Source organism: Montipora capricornis, chromosome 11 (genome assembly GCF_036669925.1).
Source record: "Montipora capricornis isolate CH-2021 chromosome 11, ASM3666992v2, whole genome shotgun sequence".
NCBI classification, from domain to species: Eukaryota; Metazoa; Cnidaria; class Anthozoa; order Scleractinia; family Acroporidae; genus Montipora; species Montipora capricornis.
Genome location: NC_090893.1, coordinates 8,766,247 through 8,791,246, shown reverse-complemented (window position 1 = coordinate 8,791,246; position 25,000 = coordinate 8,766,247). Strand labels below are relative to the sequence as shown.

Sequence of the window (25,000 nt, the reverse complement as noted above, 5' to 3'; positions counted from 1 at the left end):
AAACGAAATGTTACAGAGCAAGTGCTCCTCTCCCCATTTCCCTTCCCCTGCCTTCCCTTTTCGTGCTTGCCACGCAGGCTATGCATTTAATTACTGTTAATGGTCGCGGCTGAAAGTGAATCCAAACTGGTAATCTCTTGAATATTTTCTTAAAAGAAGTGTGAAACACTGCTTCGCCAGCCTAAAGATCGTTATGAACCCGAAGTAGGAAATTGTCCAAGTGGAGCCTGGGAGCCACGTATTTGGCGGATCCCCATTTTTGTGTGCTGCTCCCCTCCTGGGTGTTAATGGCTGGTAAGTGCATCATGTATGGGGCTCATTTTGTCCCGGGAATAATACAATAGGCCGCTTTCTTAAATAACGTAATATTCTTTATTTTCCCTCCAACATGATTTTGCATAAGCATTATTTTTATCTTCTCTTGGGGCCATTGTAAGTCCCGAGAAACTGGAAACTGCTTATGCAAGATTTTGGAGGGCAAAGAAAGAGAATTATGGTATTTCTGAAAGTGATCATGTATATATACTTCCCTAAGGGCTCGAGGGGCAACGAGCAACTCAAGGTTAGAAATCTGTGGTTAACTCCCTTCCCACCACAATCATAAAAAGCTCTAACTCCACCCTTGTTTTCAGGGTTACTTTAGATGGGACTTTAATTTATTGGGCTTCCATAGTAAAATTACCTGCACTAAAATTAACATGGCACCTCCTGCTCTCCGATCACAAATCGGGTCTGTGTATCACTTAGGATAACTTGATAATCGACCGAAACCTATCGCGACATTTTGTTACGTTTTACACAACGTCTTTACTAGACTATGCTACGAAAGAAAAGTCCTGCCTATCAAAAACAGAACTGGGAGGATAGATCTTCATTTCAGGAAGTAACATCGTTTTTGTTGGGATGACACATCTGTAGTATTTATGTATAAGCACCGATGTCAAAACGCTTAGCCTTTCGGCGATTGTGCTAAGCACTTCAGGTGAAATACTTAAAATTGTCAGGAGTTGATGGGTTCCTGAAATTGTCTATAACCTCAAAAAATCCTTTCCGCTCAACAATTCTCTGCACTTGTTCAAGACTAATTCTTTGGTTTGTAAAAATCTCTCCTTCAAAATCATTGTGAGAGGATCCTAAAAGTGGAAAAATGATTGTAAATTGATTTACGACCGCGCCAGGAAGAGAAATGGGTATAATACTGGGTTGACGTCACAGACTGCTCTGCATTGTGATTTGCTCTTTGATAACAGCCCTGCAAAGTAATTAGTGACGTCAACCCTGTTTCGAGCTCATTTCCCTTCGTTGCTTCATGGATCAAACCATGACCACTTTTCCCTTCTTTCGATGTGAATAAAAAGAGTTAGCTTTCAAACAAAAATTCCGGCTAAAAATAACAATATATTTGGGACGATTTCGGAGAATTAAAAAAAGTGGAAAAGTTTTTTGAAGTGATAGGCACTTTAAAAATCTACCCATAATATCCCGCCTCGTTTGTCTACCGGATATATGCAAAAGACGTATGTGTCTGTTACTCTTGTGAATCTTACCTCTTATCATCTACTTCCAATCATTTTACTTCATGTAACTTCATGTAAACTTGGTTTCCTAAGATGTTATTTAATGTTATCCTATCATTTCTCCCTACTGCTTGAAACTGTCCATTGTGGGTACCATCAGAACTGGTACAGGCATGCGCTGAGTAACGTAATCACACACACTACCAAAAATTGTTCGTCTAATGGTACCCAATCCCCTGTTTCCTAAGACAATGACCTCCACGTTCTCCTCCTTTGCCGTAGTGCAGATCATGTGTCCAATGGCACCATGCGCAAAAATGGACTTGAAAGGTAGCTGAAAGAGAAAATCATTTTCTTCGTGCCCTATCAATTTGTCTTCTAGGATATGATATGGACGCCTTCCGCATTTCTATCACGGTGAAGTACTTTTACACCAAATAAAAACCTTTTTTAATTTAGTATATAGAACAGCGGATAGCGTTGAGGGCGCGCCCAGATTGGCTACGTATACTCAAACTCCGAATAACCTTTGCTATTCACCTCCGAGCAACTCGAGCGGGATTTGTGCTAGAAAATACTGCAGTTATTGGACTAAATGAATTAAAATCATATTTTTGAGCTACACTATCTCACTGTTTTATTATATACTAAAACAATTATTCACCCCGTAGTGTCAGCTAGTAGTGGATATTTACCTTACCGCGAATATCCACCTTTAGCCACCGACACTGAGGTGAACAGTTGTTGAATATTCTTCTCCTTAGTGTACGTTTTTTTAAATTTTATTGCCGAAGGATTTTGATATCACCATTGTCGTTGTCATCATCATCATCCTTATCTGTTGCCACCCATATTAGCAACAACTGATCAAATTTGGCAAAAGGAAAGGGTGAAAAAAACAGGAAAGGAACTTTATTTAAGTGTCTAATCGTCTAGCACGCGCTGGAGCACTAATTGAGGACACTGTAAATTGAAATTAAGGACGGTGCCTACTAATAAATGATATTTTTGCCCCGGTGTGTAATTATGCAGGAAATGTAGATCTTAACAAGCGTTATCGAAATCCAAAAAGAAAATTGGGGGTAACCACGCATTTTTCAAAGATAATTCATGAATAATATTTGTAAAAAGCTTTAAAATACAAAGCAATGTATCACGGGCGTTCTTTCTCAAATTGAAGCTTAATTATCTCTCAAAAATGCATAGTTACCCCCAATTTTCTTTTTGGATACCAAGAGTACTTACTAAGATATACTTTCTCCGGATAGTTTTAAACTGCGCAAAAATATCCCTGTATTAGTAAGCATCACTGATAGGAAATCCGAGTATCTCGAGATGCGCAGAACGTATGCCCAATAACAATAGTAGGCACCGTCCTTAACAAACCTACAAACCCCTAGATCAAAAGCACAGTCCCTCCTTGAGAAGATCTCTCCAAATAGTTTTAAAGTGCGCAAGGCCCCCGGAAAACAACACAGCGCTTGAAATTTGATAACTGGAAAGTGAATTTCACTCACCTTGTAATCTTTGCATTTCTTCTCAAATTTAGCCAACATCTTCTTAGCTTTCGTTTCAGCTTTCTGCAGCATTAGTTCCCACTCTTCCTTTGAGGGGAGACTCGTGCAGTCTGAAATAAAAGTGATACATACTTTCGGACAGGTTGACACAACGGGGTGTTAAAGGTCAGTAAAAAGTGGGTAACGCTTCACAAAATGATTTTCTTTTGTATTTGGATTCTAATGTGGAACACCGTTAGAAATCGTTCATGAAGACAACAAGTCAAAACTTGAGCCTTTGGAAAACACATTGTCATTGAAAAGCTCTGGCTGAAGTGTGCTGAGATGGTTTTGAAAACGACGCAAAGGTGTGGAAAGCTTACACGTAAATCGTATTAGTGTGGATTAGGTACGTTAATACGGGGACTTTTGGAAACGGTGTTCTGAAAACGCGTGGGGTCATAGTATGGATGGACGGAAAAACGGAGACTTCTGAATGCCTGTGTTAAAGTGTGAGAGTTTTAATACTATTTTAAAATATTTTCGAGCATTTCATTTTTGATGGCTGAAACATATTAAAAAATTTTGATGCAGAATATTCTGCTTCGTTTTCGCCGAGATGAAAACGCGACAGAAGTGTAAAAACGTATCAATATATGTTGATGAGGCCTGATCGACTTATGAATATTGCCTCTACCAGGAAGAACGTTCCCGAAAGTTGCTTGTAGGCGAACAGTACTGAAGTTTAAAGGAGAATGGAAAAAATATGGCAAATGTATCCTCAGTGCGCGACGATATCTCCTAGCCATCATCATCATCATTCAGCCATGGTGGATTTTTAGTGACTCACAGGAAGCCGAGGCTTTACAAAGTGGGTTGTTTTTCAGCGACTTCTGCGCAGAATCAGTTTGGTGTAGCAATACATTGAATGATAAGAACCTAGATTTTTCCAAGTTAGGCCAATAGGGTCTTTACAATACGTTTTGAACAAAATTTCAGGGTCAGTTTCCAAATTAAGAACCTGGTTCTTATGAAAGGGGGATATGAAATTTTTAGTCTAACGGGTTCTTAAATTATAGGTTCTTATATAGGGGTGTTAACTGCATCTCAAATACACCAAAAATCGTGTTGCAGACTTCAAAAATGACTACTAGATGAGATCATGTAGGTTTGGAGATTATTTCATTGTTATCTAAATTTAATAAAAACTGAACTACGGATATCAGATTCCCAGCATTTTCAATGGCTCACCAGACACAGGCTATCCGTTCATATACCTGCTCTACCTAATATGGTTAAGGAACGCGTCAGCAATAAAGTGAGCTGAAAACATTTTTGCAGCTCTGAGTAAAAATGGAATTGAGCGAGGCAGAAATCTCGATGCTTTAGTGGAAGAGTTGTAGATCCTGGCTGTTCTTTGTACGAGAATCATCCGCGGGTGTCACTTTTTTAATTGTTTCACGGTCTTCATTTTTATATAGCTACCTATAGAGGGAGGTCAACGCATTATTAACAAGACTGTTAATTTCGAAACTATACAGCTGCTTTAGTGCTATTGGAGCTGGTAAGAGGAGGGCGGCTAAATTTTACTTAGCCACATTAATTACAAGAATGGTTTTCACAAGTTTTCTCTCTCGCTACGCAGGTGTTTCACTCTCCCTTGGCTCACTGGTTTCACTTTGTACGTCACCCTTGCATTTCGTAGATTCACGTTATTTCCGATCCGACAACCTCTACCAAACCTGTACTGCTTCTTTTGCTCGATGACCTATTGATTTTATTTGTAAACACTAAGCGATGTTCACCAATGCGTTATCCGTTGTCATGGGCCCTCCAGATTTCAATTTTCGGCAGAAGCATTTCCTTTTTTTGTTCCGTACTTAACAAATCTGAACACCGCTTTAGCCTATTCAATCCTTGAAGTTTGTTTCGAACTCTTCCAAAATGTATCACCCTTACTTCTGCGCAACATGGTATTCCGAGTAAACGCTCCGAAGAGCGTCTTGTTGTTAAATAAATTATCGCTGCCAGTGCGCATTCGCGGTTATTTTCGCCAGCGGTTTCTAACATCGATTCACGGGCACGTTCTTCATGATTGTATTATTGTCTGAGCTCGTGTAGAGTAAATCAATAAATTTAGAGCTGGTTAACGAAGAACAAAAGAAAATTTCATATTTGCTTTTGAGGAAGAAGGTATGAAACTCGTTCTATTGTATGCAAGTGCTTTTTTGAATGGAGGAGTTTGCTTTTCGTACGGTTTTATAATGTTATCTTGAGACCAACCCATGCAGTGTGTTATTGAAGAAATGCTCGTTCAATGAAAGTAAATCTTGCTTGCGATTGTTCGGGTTTATATGACATTGCAGGATGTTGGAAATGTGGGAATCTCGAGGGACTAACTCAAGGGGAAGACACTTTACTTGGTTAAGAGACGTTGTGAACAGCGCAAGAAGATCTAAACACAAGCACGACAGGGCGGCAGTGTACTCAGTCCTTATATAGTTCGACTCGGAACTTAAACTTCCAGGAGTAAGTATATGATATCAGTCTTCGGCCAGGAATAAACAGATTAATTTCGAACTTTCTCAAATAGTAATTTCTGGGTTAATGAAATCGTTACGAGAAAGATCCAGACACTTCTTCAGTTTATACTTCGCATGGACGATACTTTGTTGGAGTGTATTATTTATCCCGGCAGGAAATGCGTTGATTTAGGTATGATATATAGCTAAGAAGAGGAAATGCAAATGAGAAGATATAGTCCGTAACTTGAGTGCAAACACTTTTGAATTTGTGTCGCTTGGATAACGAATACCTGGATCAATGTCGCGAGTGGTGCTATTAATTTGTAACCATAAACATGTCAGATTTTGTGTGATCGGTTTATTTTTTAACTTATCCATCAAAAGCGTTTAACGATTACCGACTTTCTTTTCTGATTTTCAGGAATCCGTGGCATTCATTCTTGGTTAAGCAGTTTCTCCTGGCGTGCCGTAACTGTTAACTTGATGAAAAACTCCAAGCAGTTTGTTTCCAAGCACTTCAACTGTGCAGGCTCTCGAAGTCTTCAGTTTTCAGAGAAAGGATTTGTACAGGTAAGACTTTTAATCCGATGAAAGATATTTAGCCGGCAATTTGAGCAAATAAGGAGGACATGAATTCATTAATCCAAGTTTTTGCATAGAGAAATCTTCCATCGGGGCTGAAAATAAATTACACTCGTCCATACAGTATATATTCATCCATACATGTTCTAGTTACACCGTGCTCACGTCGTGCATGATGCTCTACGACCCGTCGACATCAGCAAAAATTCTACCAGGCAATGGCCGTTTTTATACTTGAGACGTATTAGCCGTCTGGACGACTGAACTTGGGCAAACACTTGTTGTTCGTGTGGTTATGCCTCTCTAGTATAAAGACAGAACAAGACGCATTATCCGTCTGGACGAACTATCTTTAGTTTTTCGTCTTGAATGATGCACAACGGAAGATTATTCGTCCAGGCGGATAATGTTTCCCCAAGGTCGTTCAGATGGATAATGCGTCTTATATAGTTCTTCCTATACACTATACACTATACAGATAACATGAGAGACGCGTAATTCGTCTGGACGGATTATGCATCTAGTGCAAAAACGGCCAATATCCGGTATTCAACGAGCAATACACGCTTTTTGAACTTTTGTACATTTCCTTTACATTCTCGAAAATTCTGCGTCGTGAAATAACCAAATTCTATGTTCTACGGAAAACATCACCACACAACGGCGAATCTAAAATAATCCACACCGTTTCTGAAACGGCTGCCGGAAATACGTCTGCGTTCGCAGGCTACACCGTTTCTCCCAAGTCCCTGTATAGTTCGGCCGATTAGTATTAATATTTTCTATTATTATATGCCAGAGTCATTGACTTGTGAAATAATGACGAAAAAACGAAAAAAAACAATAGACGTGAACTTTAATTTAACGTGATCTTTGTCAATGATGTCGTGGCCATCGCGAATATTATGCTATCAGAGAGATTTAGCGACGCGTTTTTCGTAATACGCAAACGGCAAACGGAAAACGTCGCTGCTTGTCAAAAAAACTCTCTCTGTCTCTTATTCCAACTTATTTCTCTCAGAGGACGTCAAAATATGGTTAGAACATCAGTGACACACTCGGCTATCGTCTCGTGTGTCACTTTTCGTTCTTACCACATGTTGATGTCATCTGTGATCTATTACTGAACAAACACACGGCAACATGGAATCTATTTGTTAACTATGCGATTTCAACACAGACGCAAATATGAGCACAAGCAATAGACTGCAGACTAAGGGCGCGTTCGATTGACCCTATTCCGGAATAAGAATACGTGAAGTGATGATTTAAAACGGTATGTCTGGCGTTTCGAAGCAACAAGGATAATAAAGATATGTCTAAAATATCATTGTTTGACAATTTTCATGTGAATCTCCGTAAAAACGAAGGATTTCTAACTTCTATTCCATTTATTCCTATTCCGGAATACGGTCAATCGAACGCACCCTAATTGACTTGCCGTGAATTTAGTGGCTTTTGTTCCTAACAAAACGTACTTATGACCAAGACACTCTTGCGTTTACGAATGTTGTCTGTGCTTTAAGGACGTTCGCGCTAATTGTTTGTGCGCAACGTAACTGCGCAGGTAACGCGACTGTAATATGTCACGCATTACTTCGAGCATTAGTGAAGTTGAGGTTTGAAAACCTTTGCAGAAACCGTGGACGATAAGTCTTGCACAGCGTTGGATAAGAGAAGATCGTGATCAGTCAAAATTGATTAAAAATATTTAGGAAAGTCAAGTAGACTACTGCACGACTGATGTTCGCGTTGTTTTTATCAGTCGTGCACTAGTCTACTTGACTTTCATAAATATTGTTCAAGCATTAGTTAAAATAACATGGCGACAAAAACGCCGGGGAAAAAATTCCAGGCCGGCAAAAGAATGGCACATTTATTTCCGAATCATCATGAAACGTTAAAGAGAAGTGAGCGGGAGGATGGAAAAGCTCTTTAAAAGGTAGCTGGTGATCGAGTAGTGGCTGAAAGTTTGGAAAACTCGAGGACGAACCGTTGCGTAAATTTAACGGGGCTGTTTCTTTTTTTAATGTTTTTATTACCCTACGAACTTAAGTTCAAAATGAATGTATGTTTTTGAAGTTCTTATCCTTTACTTTCGTGAAAATAGAGCAGTATTTTCGTTCTCGTCGGCTTGAATAGTGCGGACCTGCGTGGAAAAAACCAGCGATTAAATTTCACAAAAACCACACTCCAGAAGACGAGCATGACGGCAATGGGGAAATCTTATACAAAACACTAACGAAATGAAGATGACGACTGCTTAAAACTTCGTTGCTATGCTCGAGAAAGCTTTGTTTTGGGGTAAAAACCTTTCATCCCTTCAACGATCGATCCTCTCGTGTTCCAGTCCTTCCCCGACAGGTCACGCAAAAACGTGACAAACGAAGTTTTCCAAGAGCTTCGTAAAATCACATCGGTTTTACTCCCTTGGATCATCGGTGACCCCTATTTTTTTAAACATGAATCACTTACTCTACTTACTATCTACAAAATATGATAAAATGAAAAAAATCTCACCGTAAGAAGTCATCTTTTTTTTTAATTTTCTTTCCTCGTGCCATCGAATTCCGGTAGTGGTTGCAACGGATAGAGGTTACGAAAACGCTCGTCCAGGATGAACTCTACTGTTTACGACATCCCTAGCGGCATGAAATTATCTTAAAATCCCACCCCTAAAAATCTATGCGCAAAAACCTTCACTCTAACAGTTTATTTTTAGGATTTTCGATGGATGAGCAGATGAGGCTACCTTTCGTTATTATGACAGATTTATCGAAATTAAGGCATTTTTCCACTGCCATTTTCTCCGAAACGAAGTCGGTGACCCCCAATTTTTTTTATATTTTTGGAGTAAGTACTTTATGACCTAACTCTATGCGAGAAATGAAGAAAATCTCACCGTAGGAAGATTTTGGCGCGAACGTCCTTAAGTCCCTAATGTCTATAGTGTCTGGAGTGTAGTCCTTAAAAAAAAAGAAACCCCCATAGTGTATCCACGCGTTTTGCGGGGCGTTTAATTTATACGCGAAAAATTTTGGCCGAGCCAGTTGGGCCCTGGTAACTAATGACGTCAAAGAAGTGACTTGATCGCATCTCTTCAGAAAGAAACGTGCAAAAGGGTAAAAATAGAAGCCTTGTTAAAAATCTACAGCTTTTTTTAAAGTCTTTATAGAAATCTCGGACGATATTTACCCTTCGGATGCCGATCTGACGATTCAAATCGTAATTACATTCTTGACTTCTTTGACGTTATTAGATACCAGGACCCAACTCAAAGGAACGCTAAAACGCGTGGATACGTTATGAGGGAATTTTTTTTTCAAATATTACACTCGAGACACTAAATATTTAAACGAAAAGTTAAAAAACGGTGAAAAAAATAAGCCTCACAGGGACTTTAAGCTTTGGGGCGCTTGTGAGAATTATCCTATTTTTAAAGTTGATACTCCCTTACGTGCAAACGTCGGGGGTGGAGTTATGGGCGCCTCGTAAACATGAAGAAACACCACTTGATCATTTGCCTGTCTGAATTTGCCAGCGTACCCTGTCCGTGAAGAACAAAAAAAGAATTGGTAAAGTTGCCATCCATAACAGAACTTTATTGTCATTGTTAGGTTGGATAATGGACAAGAGGTTTTTCTCCGGGTACTCCGGTTTTCCCCTCCGCACAAAAACCAACACTGCCAAATTCCAATTCGATCCGGAATGCACGGACACATGTTCAGTGAACGAGCTCCTCAGCGCTCTTAAGCTGTTCCGTGGGTAAACAAATGCCATATCCATTTTTTTCCACAGGAAACGAAGGCGACAGATAAATGAATTGTTAGGGTGAGTAAGAACAAATGAATTTCAGCTACAGTAAATATTAGTTTTTTTGTATATGATACCAGCCTCCTTTTGGTTCAAAATATAACATATTCCGCATGACTGGCACGTTTGTTGCCCATAAAGCCGTGCTTCTGCTTCGCTTACGTTCGTGAAATCACCGGAAAAGCTTCGGAGTCCGAAGCTTTTCCGGACCAACTAACGATTTTCAAACACCTGTCGTATGTGTGGTGCAGGTGATGTACTGCTTATTGTAAAAACAAATAATATTTTGGCGAAGAAGTGCAAAAGAAATGGTAGAATATATAGGAACGTTTTTAAGCACGCTTGATAAGCACGGTACCCTCAAAGTTTTGAATGAGTTGGTCGTGAAAGTGATATGAAACTTTCTTTTCTACGGGCAAACGGCAATGTCTTGCCTAATATTTTCACGCCCAAGTCGTGCCTCGACGCACGCCACCAGGAAAATCATAAATTTACTAGCGGGGAGCTAGAAGACAGTGAGTTCTCCATTATGGCTTGTGTGATGATAGATCAAGAACTTTCGAGTACCAGAGAGCAGTTGCAGCTCTGCAAAAGCCTAACGGTATATTTTACTCTTTCGACAAGAATTGTATAGCTCTCCCCAGTCGGCTCTTGTGATCAAAATTTGCGATTTTCCTCGAATGAGTAAGATTGATATAAACCATGTCGTTTGAGCAGCATACACTGGTAAATCTTTTAAAGAAACTACCGCCTGCCACCTTTTCGTTTAAGTGATGCCAACAGCTTACGCTAAACTGGCGTGCCAGCCCGATTGCAAGGAGATATGCATATGCGTGGCTTACTCGGTAATCTGAGAACCACAAAGCGAAAGAACAAAAACAAAGAAAAAACACGAAATTGTTTTTTATCTTTGCAAAGTGGTTAGCACTGTTTACAAATTGATACTGTGCCCTTACGGTACAGTGTTTGATGTGAAAACGCAAGATAATTCTCAGTGTCTAAGGAGACCTGGCCGATGCATCGAGTTATTTGACGCTGTGTAGATTTGAATTTTGGATCCTGGAATGTGTTTACTTGCAAATTGCCAAAATTACACATTCTCAGAGTCTGGGTTTTTTCAGCTGGTAAACGTAAATAGGGATTTTTTTGTCAACGAACTGGCCAGAATCTTTTGGCGAAACAATAACGTTGATTTTCGAAGGTATACATTTTGCCATAGCTATCACAGTAATGCTTAAATTATACTTACAATCAAAAGCTTTTTCGCTGTATTCACTTCCATCTACGGCTACCAAGACCGTTCTTTTGTCAGGTACAGGCATTTCGATCGTCTGAAGTCAACTTTGTATTCCGTCGTTGGAGTGCGTTAGTTTCTTTTGCCGAGTCACGCTATTCTGCGAACAGTCCGCGGTTTTTTTTTATAAAACTGGACAATTGATTATTATCAAATGTTTCAGGAAACCAAACAGCAGCTACTAGTAAAATGAATAATTAAAAATAAAAATTATTTTTTTGTCCAAACCCAGAACCCTGTAATTAATTTTCAAATTTAAGGCTTTTACAGACATTTAGTTAAATCTTTGTGTGATTTACTGTAGAGAAATCACCCTTATAAAACGCCTTGTGGCGAGTTCGTTGATACATTATGTCAGCATACTCCATATATTCAAATTTTGGACAATTTTGCTGGTGGATATGTTTATTTACAAAGGTCTAGTCCTCTGTCATACCGCAAAGAGCTTTGCAGTAGGCTTAATTGCGGCCTGAGAAACAGATAAAATTGTAGCCACAATTGGGACATTCTAAGGGCATGATGCATTAATAGTTTCAGGTGAAACAGAATTGGATCACTCGGAAAATTATGGGAGTGTTCTTTTCAGTACCTCCGTTTCGAAAATCGTATCAGCGAAAATGACGTGAGGCGGTTGCAAAGGATTGAAAAAGGATAGTTTTTAGATTTTTGGGATGTGGTGTAATGGACCAGTGCGAAAACGAAGGAAATCTGAGTAATCAAGTTGAATTTTGGAGCGAATGAACCTGAATTATTGTCGAAATCAGCGTGATATTTAGAAGTACACTACGGGATCGACACAGCTGTTTATTCTGCTCCTGATCGATAGCAGAATGACTGGGAGTAGCTTACACTAAATAACCGTTGTTCAAAAACAAACAAACAAACAAATACTGAAATAAATAACTTACTATCGAAAAAATGTCAGTCTTAAACTCTCGTGTTTTAGGCTACTGAGGAACTATATTCAAACGTTTTTAATACCCTTTCATTTTGCAAAACCTAATTCCACCCGTCTGTTCTCTCCTTCATCTGGAATGTCAAGAATTACAATAACCTGACCATTTAAACCTGCTAAAGCGGGGTGGCCCTAAAAGGAAAATAAAAAATGAATAAAAAACGAAGGAATAAAAAACACTTGAAACGAATTTATGCCAGTTTGTATTTTTTTAATGAAGAACGCCGGGTGAAAGGGCCCTTTTTGCTGACAGCTCTCAACGAATGTAAAATGCTGTGGTATTATTTAAGTGTATATTGCGGATCCTCATAGAGGATTAAGCTGAACCTCCAAGCTCCAAGATTTAGCAGCCTTTTTGAAATCTGCTTGTTGTATGGTCAGCGATTTCGAGAAACTCCACTATTGAACGAACTCGTTTCCGAGGCCCTTGGAATGGAATGGAATGGAATGTTGGCGTGCGAGAACAAGATAGTCTGACAAGACTCTCTATTTCACAGCCGAGTTGTTTGAAGTGGGATAAGCGCCAATCACTGTCATCAGCGTGAATTAAACATTGTAATACGGTTTAGGTTTTCAGTACTGGACTGCGGAGGTAAAATTTTTCTTACTGCCGATGCGCAGAACCGAAAATGGTACAGATTTAAGGTGGTTGTCATGTGAAAGGGAAAGGAAAGGAACTTTATTTAAGTGTCTAATCTTCTAGCGCTGTAGAGCACTAATCGGGGAAACTGTAAATTGAAATTAGCAATTTAACGAAAATGAAATCAAATTTTGGTTTTTGAGGAGAGGGAAAACCGGAGTACCCGGAGAAAAACCTCTCGAAGCAGAGTAGAGAACCAACAAACTCATCCCACACATGACGCCGAGTCTGGAAATCGAACACGGGCCACATTGGTGGGAGGCGAGTGCTCCCACCACTGCGCCATCCCTGCACCTGTGTAAACAAAGGTTTTTAATGTGTCATTACATATGAGCACTCATCTTGCTTCAAAGTTTAGGCTTTGGTTTTGAGAACTTTCTTTAAGCTTACTTTATGAGTTACCAGAGGCAATTCGTGCATGAACAAGCTTTAATAACGACATGTATGCTAATAATGCTACGTGGCGGCTTAAATGTGATCTCAGAGTTGGGGGTAGTGGTTAATAAGAGAAAATTAAGGAACGTAGCATCTTCCCGTTCTCTTGCTATGTTCCTTGTTTGTCAAAGAGCCATCTATCTTCTGCTCTAACCCGCTCTGCTATGCCAAGACTCTTGGTTAAGTAGCTAATGTTCATTTGGTGGAACAATTATTACTGGAACTTTTGAATGGTGGACCACGTGGTCGCTCACACTGCCGAGTATTCTTCGTCGGAATGCTCCGAGGCCTCGGTTTCCGAGCAAGATGCAAGTAGCCTGTTCGTCCTTCGCGACTTGACAAATGGCCTCTCCCGGTGAACCAAACTCGAATCTCGTCTTGAAGGCAATCTGAAAGGGCAACAGTTTATAAGTCATCTCAGAAATCGCAAAATTGAGTCATGTATGCGGCAAGGAAGGAGTGTACGAATAGATTCAGCAATGAATGAGGGAAGAAATGGATGAATGAATTCAGTGGTGAGTAACCTAGTGGTTGAATAAAGAAATGCAAGGAATGCTTTGGAAGAGGACACGTCATTCCTTTCTTTGGGAGTTTTTTTTTAATGAAATATCAAACTGTGCTATTGAAAATGGTTTGAACCCATGAATGACACAATCATTATGGGAATTGATCCTCCAGGTGCCGTTGTCACTGAGCGGAAGTCACCTTCTCAATCAAGTGGAAGTCTTTTGTGATAGTTCATCCTACACTGAATAATCTGATCAGGCTGTGAGCCGATCCATCCGCGAAAACGTGATGTTGTTTGTTGTCTTTTAAGTAATCCGTGAGGTTATTTGCTCTGAAAACTATGAACAGCGATTGGAACTCGGATTCAATAGCAAAGTTGCTGTTCATTTTATTTCTTAGTGTGACATGCAAGGGACCCAGTGAAATAAGGCCGTAAGAAGAAAGAAAGAAGAATGAAACGAAACTTTATTCATTTTAACACACTGAAAGGGAGAGATACCAGAGGTTATCCCTTTTGAGGGTATCCGCCCGGATCTTATTAACTGAGAGTGGATTTTGATGAGGGAGGAAAACCGGAGTACCTGGAGAAAAACCCTCGGAGTCAGATTGAGATCGACTGAAACTCAGCCCACATACAACCTCGAGGCCAGGATTGAACCCGGAACAATTCCTAATATTTTTTTGCCTTGAAGTGATTGATATCCCATTTTGCAAGGGTACCTTTTTCTTCTTGCATTTGTCTTCAAATGGTTCAAGCATAGGTTTGGCTTGCTGCCTCGCTGCATTTGAAATGTTTATCATGTCGTCCTCTCGCATGTCAGAGACCTCTGGGAAAAAAACAAAACGATGGCACATTTCAGTGACTCTTGTACACGATACTGAGTGATTTGTTGGAAAGCGGGACTCAAAGAATACCGATCGTTTTTCGTCATCGTCTTTTATTTACTAAGGTCACATTAGAGTTTTTTGCGCTGTCGAGGTCACATTCGCTTGTAAAAGGGTCTTAACAAAGGTAAAACATAAATAATGAAAATGTGCAGTATGCGAGGTAAACACAGTGATTCACAGCGTTTTATATTATCATAGGACACTTTTGCGTGAATCCTACCGCCGTAACTAGCTCAGCAAATCCGAAAGCCTTTACGAACAGCCGGAAATGTATTTACTAGAGGAACTATAGCCATACAGTTTGTAATAAAATCTGCAAATGGTTAGACCTTCAAGTCTTCTCAGATAAGGACGATACACCGTAGGCCCCGTCTCACAACCCTTCAATGTTATTATCCCTGTGGAATGAGAAGGAACCAACACACTATTCACAAAGAGTAGGGCGTGGAGTTGCCGGTGTTGTGGTCTGCCTGTGGTGTATCATGATTGAGAGGGTAAATGCTCGGAGATATTAGCTACTACACCAAGTTACTCTAAAATCCAAGGGTAAATAAAGATATGATGTGATAGACGATAGTTATAAAAAAATCTCAATGGTAACCCTAACCTAATATGCACGGACAATTAATAGTATTAACTGAATTGATTAAGTAAAATGATCAACGTAGAATGATTGGGAAGCTGACGTTTCGAGCGTTGGTCAACCTCGTTCCCAGGGTCTCTCCTTTTTAAAGGAGGCAGAGAAGAGAGACCCTGGGAACCAGGTTGAGCGTTGGCTCGTTGTCAGTTTTCCCTGAGGGAATAACGCTCCTCGATGGTCAATTTATGAAAAAATCTAGTGCAAGTCTACCTGTTTTTGTAAAGTCTTGTGATAAATAAATAAACAAATAAATAAATAAACTCATACTGATATAACCAAATTCCCTTGCTTCAGACGACCAATGACACAGCACCACAGTTTTCAGAAAATAACATGCATGGTATTCTTAACCAATGTGGCCTCTAGTTGACAAACAATAACAACCACAACTTTATTTGCATTTCATTTATCATTCTTTAGTTATAATGAACAAAAGATATCTCTCTTTTGTCTGTAGCCCACACTTCAAAAACATACATTTCTTTCATCACGTCCTTTCACAGAAACACGTGAGCTCAACACATTGACCTGCTCCCAATAGGCCATTTCCGAGTTCATGTCTGCCTCCTCTTCAAAGCGAGTCTAAGTGCGAAGTTTTTCTTATGAAAATTAGTTTTCATTCATATTTAAAGTAGAACTAATTACCATCACAAAGACTTCGCACTTAGACTCGCTTTGAAGATGAGGCAGACATGAACTCGGAAATGGCCTATTTTGTGTGTTCATAGCTCAGCTGGTAGAGTATTGCACTGTCATCGCAGAGGTCATGGGTTCGAATCCCGTTTCAGGGGCCCGTTTCTCGAAAGTTCCGAAAACTTTTCGGGTCCGAAAAGCCATTTGTGAAACACCAACCACTTGTTTTAGAAAGACGATCTTTTAACATGCTTTCAAGGTAACAAAAAGAAAAATAACTGCGAAGTTTGACAACTTAAATCCTCTCCGTTCTTGAGATACAAACAGAATTGTGACACCCGAAAATGGCCCGTAAAGTTTCGGGACTTTCGAGAAACAGGCCCCAGGTGTCTATAAGAGACAGGTGCTTAGGTTGTCCACGTAAGTGCGCGGATCACTTCTCTCTTTTGTAAAATACATCTTATAAGTATATTTCCGTTTCTTTTTTTATTAATTTTAAAGAGAATCAAAACATACATGTAAGCATTGATGGCATAGGAAATGCCTAGCGCCTAAATGAACCGTGGTGTTTTCGAGTTAGTCTCTAGACACATGATGTATGTATTTTTACAAACGTAGCTTGACCCACAAACAAACATACATAAAAAGGGACACTAAGAAATAAGTACATTTACAAGAAAAAATGAAAATGACGTAAAATATGGATGAAAGTAGTCCTGACAAGGACTGCTGGCTGCGACTGACGTTTCGACAACCTGAGCGGAAGTCCTCTTCAGAGTCAAATGATATTCTGGTCCGTGTTGTAATTGGTCGTGGGAAATGTAAATGAATAAGCACATACGCATACACACAAGAAAAGCAAAACAAAGAACAGGTACTCTGGGATGTCTTAATTTGGATAGCCCAAGACCCAAGTTACCGTTGATCAAATGACGATAGTGTTTTTCTTACCATCTGAATCATCATCCGAAGCACACTGCTGGACGCTGTCTATTGAGTTGTAAACGTGAAGCAAAATTATCTGCTGATCATCCGTGCCATAGTTTTCAAGATACCCTTTGAGAATTGAAAGGAAGAAGGTTAAACGATGTAGACCACTCACGATTGTGCTTGCGAACGAGAACTGCGACGCTTGTAAAGCGGACACCATTTCGTTAACGTCACGATTAAGGCTAAGTAACGAACATTTTCCTTTTTCGTTACAATGAAAGCGGCTAAACGATAATGCCCCCGCCAAACTCTCCCTTATGTATTGCAATAAAGAGAAGATTAGACGAGACCATGGAATCTTAGCATAGACGGTGGTTTTCAATTGAGTGTCGTAAAACAAATACCAAAGTAATCAGTACTTCAACCAATCACAGCAGGCGCAAACAGCGCAAAGAACCAATCCAAATTCGTAGCAATTCCATGTAAGTTGCTCAAAGCACGGGAAAAGTCGCGATTGGTTTTCTTTCTCACCAAGCGTAGCAATTGCAGTCGCGTAATTACTTTCAACAGTCACGGCATTTGAAAACTGCTCTAACGCATTGTGATGTCTGAATTTTGCTATAGAGGGCCCAGTTGTTCAAAAGCCGGGATTAAATGTGATCCTAGGGTTGAACTTTGCCCGTCAAAAATGCCTTAACCTGGGGGAAAACTTTTCGGGACCGAAAAGCCATTTGCGAAAGTGGCAGCCGTTTGATTTGGAAAGCCGATCTCTTAACATGTTTTCAAGGTAACAAAAAGAAAAGTGACTGCGAAGTTTGACGACTTAAATCCTATCCGTTCTTGAGATACAAAGGGAATTGTGACACCCGAAAATGGCCCGTAAAGTTTCGGGACTTTCGAGAAACAGGCCCCAGGTCAGTTTTCCATGGAAGGACGACTGTTCATCGTATGCCTTTTCTTTGCCAATAAATGAAAAAAAAAGAAAAGGTGTGAACAGCTTAATAGGCCATTTCCGAGTTCATGTCTGCCTCCTCGTCAAAGCGAGTCTAAGTGCGAAGTTTTCGTTATGGTAATTAGTTCTATTTTACTTGTGAATGAAAACTGATACTTCGTACTTAGACTCGCTTTGAAGAGGAGGCAGACAAACTCGGAAATGGCCTATCAACCCGTGTTTTCCTTGGTCAGTTGTTGCAAATAAAACGCTTTTAAGTCTGTCAGTATAATGATGTGACCATTAATAGGAAAATGTATTTTACTTCAAAGTTCAGTTGTTTGTAGTGTGTCGTTTGTGACAAAAAACTGATAAAAATCGAATAAGGCAGCCGCTGGGAAAGAAATTGTCGGTTATTCCATGATGATATACTCACAGCGATTAGCATTACATTTAAACATCAAACGGGCTTTCTATAGCAGAATTTGTTTTGAAGAATAAAGCATGCGGATGGTAGGATGATGATTCAAGTTCTCTTTTCCTACAACTCCGAGGATTAACCTTCGATACTAGTTCCTTGCAACAGCTTTGGTATTCAAAGTTTGCGAAGAAGTCTTTTGAGAAGTTCCCTACAGTGTATCGTTCTCATCCGAGAAGACAAGGAAGTCGTATTACCATATGGCATATGGCACTACAAAGGCGGAACTTTCTCGCTCTCAGCTAACAATGCACACCCTGGTTCAAAACGTCGGTCTCCCGCGCAGAAATGACATTCAGGACAATCATTAAGATGAAAATTTCGTTTTCTGTCATTACCGTTTTTTCCTTCCTGCCAGTAATGGCCTCGCTGTATGTTTTCATCAATGTCGTTTCCCGACATATTCTGTCAAACTGACTTCGCGAAAGTTGGAGGGAATTAAGAATCTTTTTTCAACGAAAAAAAAAACATAGAAAAACTGTTTAAAAATAACATTGAAATATCCTCACTAAGATTTGCATCGAGTTACCCTTATCTCATACGCAGAAACTTTTAGCTTTTATCGCAAAATAAACACTTTGATTTCATATTCAATAAAAAAGCGGGGACTATCGGGATGTCTACTTGAAGAGAGGTAGATTCTTAAAGTATACAGCAAGATCCTCGGGGGCGAATTATTATCGACGCTTTATGTTTCCCTGTTTAATTTTGCGCAAAAAGTCGTACTTGGCCCTTGCGCTAGCATCTTTGAGGTGTTAGGGAATTGTTTTTGCTATGCAAGAGAAAAAAAAAGAAAACAAGCTCGGTTCAGCTGGTTTATTTTAACAATTAGTTGAATCCCAACCGGTATTTTTGCTTGTATTCTGTACCCAGAAAACTAATCTTTGTAGCCTTTGGACATGTTTCCATTTTCCTCCGTGGGAACACCTCCTTAGACAATAACTGCCGGTATTTGTGTGCAAGTCCATGAAATAGCATCGGCCCACTTGTGATGTTAACAGCGCTTACGTATTTTACATAGTTCTGATAACAGTTGTTCGTTTAGAAATTGTCTTGTGTTTATAAGGTGAAACGTGGCTCTTTTGTCTTCGTTTTTTTACAACAGCACAACTGTACTTTGGCAAAGCAATAAATTGATAATGTAATATTTTTGAACGGATGCCAAGTGAGATTGCGGTGTAATGGTTCACCATAACATACTAATCTTTACAAAGTCTGTACGGAGAAAAATCGTATTGACAAAGTATTACCGATAATGTTTGGCTTTCATGAGGTGATGGATTTAGTCATCCATCGTTTTGAAATTTCAGCGCCTCGATCGTCAAAAGAGTGCAATATTTGGCTCGAGTGTCTGCTTTGAAACTGGGCGAAATCGTTTTCAGGGCTTAAATACGGATTCAGAATGTATCTTTGTATACTCACAATCAAATGCTCTGATGCAGTTTTCCCTGTGATCGAATGGTACTAATATACATTTAGTTTGGCTTATACCATCCATTTTTAGTGGCCACAATATCGTCAAGCTTCGTCAACAAGAATGTCACTCACTGCTATGATGAGCTGCACGACGATCGAAAGAGGAAAAGCAGGAGAATATTTATTCCCCGCTAATGAATAATGCATGATTAAGCAACACAAAAAGTTTGCATCTGTCGCTAATCATATTGTTGAGGCTTGAGTGGTTCGATCCCAGTTGTTAAGAAGGCGAACCTGCTGAAAGTAGCTAGTGTTTACTTCAAAAGTCATTTTCATAAAATGAGGAATAACTAGGTCTACAAGTCCTCGGAGTAGTTTTAATTCATTGTCGTTGAAAGTGGCACGTTTCGTTGCAGAGATTTTGTCAATAAAAATAAATCCTGTGAAATAAATTTACTCAAAAGACTTGATGGATTTTCATTTAACCTGTCAATCTTGATTCGGAAGCAATATCGCATTGGTCGAACCACAGAGTGTTTCAAGTTCTTATAATTAGTTCAGATGTTGATCTGGTGCTTGAACAACGCCTTCGCAAGCGATAGATCAAACACTTTGAACTTTTTCCTTTGAGCATGATCATTTTGAAGGCCTATGGCATATCATTTCCTTGGTCACACAATTTATCATTCAGATTCGTTTTGTTATTCTTTTATTCTTTCGATATGCCTACTTTTCCCTGGTTCTAAGTACAAAATTAATCTACTTAATGACGTCAGTTCTTTCATTCCCAAGATCGAAACGTTCATTCTCCAAACTAATACCATAGATTTCGTTGCTGGCTGGTTATAAGAATTTGGCGTTTTATCAAGATAACATGACGTCAACCCTTTCATTCCCAAGATCGAAACGTTCTTCATTCTCCAAACTAATACCATAGATTTCGTTGCTGGCTGGTTATAAGAATTTGGTGTTTTATCAAGATAACATACCCTAGCTGAAAACAATCGTCATTTTCAATACCTGTCTATCTGACAGTATATTGAAATTGTTAAAAGAATTTACATTCTAATCACTCCTGGGAGTCAAAGGGTTAATATGCCCATCATGGACCAGTAGCAAGAGTAACACATAGCTGCCGGATGTGGATTTGTCTTCCCTGAGATAATAATCAACAAACAATAGATCTTTTGCAGATACGGCGGCCATTTTGATTTCTCTTGTTTCGAAAGGCATTGTGGGATGCTCAGGGGGCAAATTAAGACGGAATCCACCAGAAGTTCGAGTAACAAATGGACAAAACCCTAGTACCAAGATTATATGCATCGTATTGCAAACTTCTGTAAGACTGTTTTAAATATCTTCTCAAAAATAATCATTTCTAGCAACACCAAACGTCAAAAACAACTGTTGAACTTCGTAAGAAACACTTGAAAGTACTGGTGAAATGAAACTGATGATGAAATTTTACCTGTTTTTGTACAATTTCTCTGAACTTTGAAATTCAATTTCTCTAGTTCCCATGGGAAATTGTTTTCGGTGTTACCTCAGGCAATTATGTATATCTTTAGCTTAAAGAAAATGTAAAAAGGACTGTAACATACTTAACATTATTCTGGTACCAGATTTTTGTCTACTATAAACTGAAATTGCTCGATTTTCTATCGGATTTCGTCTTAATATGTATTTGCCCCTTGGGCATCCCATAATAGCTATTTGAAACAATAGAAATCAAAATGGCCGCCGTATCTGCAAAAAGGTCTATTTCTCTACCACGAACTTGTTTGTATCTTTCTGGTTCTGTCGACAAATCGTACTGTCACAGGTTTGTTTTGTGACACTTATGTTGGCCAATAGTTGTAAGGTGGCCTTAAGCAACCATTATATGGGGATTTCTTGGGAATGGTTCCCGCGCTCGGTTTTTCTCTGTCGGTAAATTACGGGACTACCGTCAGCTCAGATGATTACGTGCCAGTAGGCGATTATATCAGGGTGTTGGCTTTGGGGAATAGTGTCAATTAAGACGGATTCAATAATTCTATTAACCATAATGTATTGATTAGTTTCCAGATCAAAGAAGGCCGTAGGTAATCGTAATCTTTTCTGAGTCAAAATGTGAGGTAGTTCCATTTTATTCTTTCATTTTCCGTAAGAGTTATCTTTGAGTTTTCCGAGAACTGAACACTAAAATTAATGGCTGTTGCTCTACGGAACCAGAAAAACGTAGAACATGTTCGCGTGCTAAATCTTAGTTTCCAAGAAATCATTGTCACTGGCTGTGTCATTTTGAGGTAAAGTGGTGACGGTACATTCAGCATTTCTCCGTTTCTTCGGTAAATCCATTGGGTCATAACACGGATGAGTTGAGGTTCTTTCCCGTTGATCGTTGTGTGTGTCCTCGTCGCCATGTTTCCAACAAGGCCCATTGGGATATGGCACCTTTTTCTGTGTAAAAAGTGATCCATTTAGCTTAGAAGAGTTTGCTTTTCGCTGCGTATCAGCAGAAGGTCTTCTCTTTGGTTCCCTTGAAACGGCAGTTCTTATATTATTTGAATCCAATGGTTTATTCTCAAAGAGATCACCTTTTTGAGCGTGATGGTCATTTTGCGGAACTGTGCACAGTAGAGAGTCCGAAAACGATTTTCGAGTTTTCAGTGGAAGCTTCAGATTGGTTGACTGATTGCTGTTTAATTCATCACAGGATCCCTTGCATGACTCCAGTGATGCTCTCTTTGAGGAACACGTCGAATCAGTATCTCCGCCGTTTACAATGACTTTTGAGGTCTTTTCTCTTTGCTCTAGAGAGTTTTTCCCTCGATAAAACCACTTTGGACGTTGGTTTTCTTTTTGTAATTGTTCTGAAGTATCGAGAGCACGTGGTTGGGCTTGAACTGGGCGTTCAATCACTATGTCCATTTTAACGCATTCGTCGCAATCAAGAGAGGATGTACGGCACGAAGGGTGTGCTGCTGTAATTGGTTGGTTCAAATTACGCTGTGCGACGTTAATCATATCCGATCCAAGCTTTGAATTGGTGGGGTCAGTGATACCTTGCTCTACACGTAAGGAACCGTTCAGTCCCGCATCTGTCTGCTGAAGATCCATAGCTTCAGTTGCTTGTGGCTCAGATTTACGTGGAACGAATGTCTCAAAGGCTTTTCGTGGTCTTCGTCGTGAACCCAGAACCACTTTGTCCAAAGGTCCTGATAAATGACAAAGACAGAAAAAATGAGTAATTTTAAAGTTAAATAAATGTGTACTCTACGCGTTTTTGCGAGAAATAAGTACAGACGCTGGAAAAAAGGCAGTTTTAACTTTGAGATGAACTAACTCAAATACTTAAACAATAACAGCTGGCATGCCATGCGCATGCCCCTAAAGGCACATCACGTAACTTAGGGTGCGTTCTATTGACCATATTCCGGAATAAGGACACGTGGAATAGAAGTTATAAATCATTCGTTTTTATGGAGATTGACATTAAAAATTGCAACCTTTATTATCCTTGTTGCTTAAAAACGTCAGACACATGACACCGTTTTAAATCATTATTTAAGTCACCGTTTTAAATCACTAAATCATTACGAACAGCAGTGTTTTATCGTGGTTTAAAAACACGAGGCGTGGCCGAGTGTTTTTAGACCCGATAAAACACGTGCTGCAAGTTTTTTGAACATTACAAAAAGCACGGAGATATATTTTCATCCCATTTTCCAAATCCGTTAAGGGTACGTTCGATTTACCCTATTCCGGAACATTATATAAAGAATACTAACGAGGAGTATTTTATCAGGATAGAAAGCTCATGTACGTGACGGCTCATGCACGTGACGGAGGATTTATCGGTGTTTGATAGGCTGTTAGGCTCAGGAATTATGAATGGGCTTTTTAAGTCCACGTAACGTATCTCTGTTTCTGTCGATTACTGTGCCCGTTTTTGTCAGCCCTTGCAACATAGATCAGTGTCATGTTGTGTTTCACCTAGAACCTAGAACCCTAGTCTCCTGTAACTCATTAGTAGAGCATACAAACTAGTAAGTTCGACTCCTGCAATGGATTTTTTTTCCGAGTATCCCCGAGTCACCATCGAAAAAAAATGCATTTCTATATTTCATTTTCCGGGGTTAAGGGAATGCACCATTTCGACAAATTTCTGTCCTAGCGATTCCTTAATTTTTTGCGTCATTGGCGGGCGCATTAGCTCGCGCACATTGATAAAATGGCGGATTTTCATTGACGCCAAGCTTAATTTGTCAAGGAATGGCTATTTTTTCCTGAACGAGCAGGTGTCCTCGCCTTTTTAATGCGGTTGTGCACTCGTAAAACATATTTTAAGGAGAAGTTGGATAGTAGAAGTTGTAGTATTTATATATAAATACCGTGAAACTGCATTTGGAGCCAGACACTGATTGTGAGGTAATGATGTAGCTGTCCAATTTGCTTACGTTGCTTTGCAAGAGCGAGCAATTTGAAATGAATTTACTGAAAGATTTTAGCACGGACAAAAAACTAGGCTCAAGTTTTCAATAACATTCAGTAGCTTCTCGAACGCTTCTCCCGTAATTCGGTAAAAAGCACTTAACAGCGCGAAAACAAGCAGGGTAACCCCATCTTTTTATTGCATTTTTTGAATGTCCTGAGCACGAATATCAATTTTGCCAACTAGTAATCGGAAACGAGTCCTACCTCCGACCGACGAGTCTCCTACAGCTCAGTGGTAGAACATCCGAACTAGTAATCGGAGGGTCGTAGGTTCGACTCCAGCGAAGGAGCACTCGGATTTTCCGAGTATCCCCGAGTCCTAGCTCCCACGACTCTCCTACAGCTCAGTGGCAGAGCATCCGAACTAGTAGTCGGAAGGTCGTAGGTTCGACTCCTGCAAATACAGCACTCTGATTTTTCCGAGTATACCCGAGTCACCATCGATAAATGAATCTCATATTACCTTACCTCTTGGTTGCAATTGTGGACTGGGTCTCAGCAAAGGAGAAGAAATGCTCCTCTCGTCATCCTCCCCAATCAGCTCAGTTTCTGAGTCATGGACATGCGCATTACGGTTTGATGCTCGACGCAGTTCTAACAGAGGACTATGTGGCATGGAAGATCGAAGCGACGTACGCTCGGTTACCGCGCTCATTTCTATATCTACTTGATTTGAAATAGTAGTTGATTTTTTCTTTCTCCTTGAGCTCAGCTCCTGGTGTTTTGTTAACAATCCCGGAACCCCTCCAAGCACCAGACGATGTTGCTTCATCGGGAGTTTGAGTCTTGCTTGCGCATGCGCGTAGTACAAGCTGAAGTTGCTTCCGATGACTGAAATTGG

General features: G+C 39.8%; 3 protein-coding genes and 1 long non-coding RNA gene across 12 annotated transcripts in view; 1 reads left to right on the top strand and 3 right to left on the bottom strand.

The window, feature by feature from the left end:
- Positions 1 to 625: 625 nt before the first annotated feature.
- Positions 626 to 11,389, bottom strand: LOC138024143 (universal stress protein YxiE-like). Its single transcript, XM_068871253.1, has 4 exons — positions 11,183 to 11,389; positions 9,578 to 9,667; positions 3,035 to 3,144; positions 626 to 1,851 (listed from the first exon to the last, which is right to left on the bottom strand). Exons 1-4 carry the CDS (start codon positions 11,253 to 11,255, stop codon positions 1,642 to 1,644), a joined length of 483 nt encoding a protein of 160 aa, XP_068727354.1. The 5' UTR covers positions 11,256 to 11,389; the 3' UTR covers positions 626 to 1,641.
- Positions 5,144 to 25,000, top strand: part of LOC138024149 (uncharacterized) — a 112,139-nt gene continuing 92,282 nt past the window's right edge. The window contains exons 1-4 of the long non-coding RNA XR_011126910.1: positions 5,144 to 5,206; positions 5,380 to 5,542; positions 5,960 to 6,108; positions 9,919 to 9,951. This is a non-coding gene — a long non-coding RNA (uncharacterized lncRNA). The remainder of the gene's footprint in view (positions 5,207 to 5,379; positions 5,543 to 5,959; positions 6,109 to 9,918; positions 9,952 to 25,000) is intronic.
- LOC138022837 (uncharacterized) lies at positions 13,234 to 19,868 on the bottom strand. 2 transcript variants are annotated; one of them, XM_068869809.1, is made up of 4 exons: positions 19,687 to 19,868; positions 16,877 to 16,981; positions 14,485 to 14,591; positions 13,234 to 13,646 (listed from the first exon to the last, which is right to left on the bottom strand). In XM_068869809.1, exons 1-4 carry the CDS (start codon positions 19,760 to 19,762, stop codon positions 13,446 to 13,448), a joined length of 489 nt encoding a protein of 162 aa, XP_068725910.1. In that variant the 5' UTR covers positions 19,763 to 19,868; the 3' UTR covers positions 13,234 to 13,445. The 2 variants fall into 2 exon arrangements, with proteins under 2 accessions (XP_068725910.1, XP_068725909.1); XM_068869808.1 differs by lacking the exon at positions 19,687 to 19,868 and having other exon boundaries at positions 16,877 to 17,237.
- LOC138022836 (voltage-gated potassium channel KCNC4-like) overlaps positions 20,373 to 25,000 on the bottom strand; it is a 19,824-nt gene continuing 15,196 nt past the window's right edge. For all 8 annotated transcript variants that reach the window (XM_068869803.1, XM_068869807.1, XM_068869804.1 and 5 more), the window contains 2 exons: positions 24,628 to 25,000; positions 20,373 to 22,880 (listed from right to left, as the gene is read on the bottom strand). The exon at positions 24,628 to 25,000 is cut by the window's right edge and continues 298 nt beyond it. In XM_068869803.1, coding sequence (XP_068725904.1) covers positions 21,919 to 22,880; positions 24,628 to 25,000 — 1,335 coding nt within the window. In that variant the 3' untranslated portion in view covers positions 20,373 to 21,918. The remainder of the gene's footprint in view (positions 22,881 to 24,627) is intronic.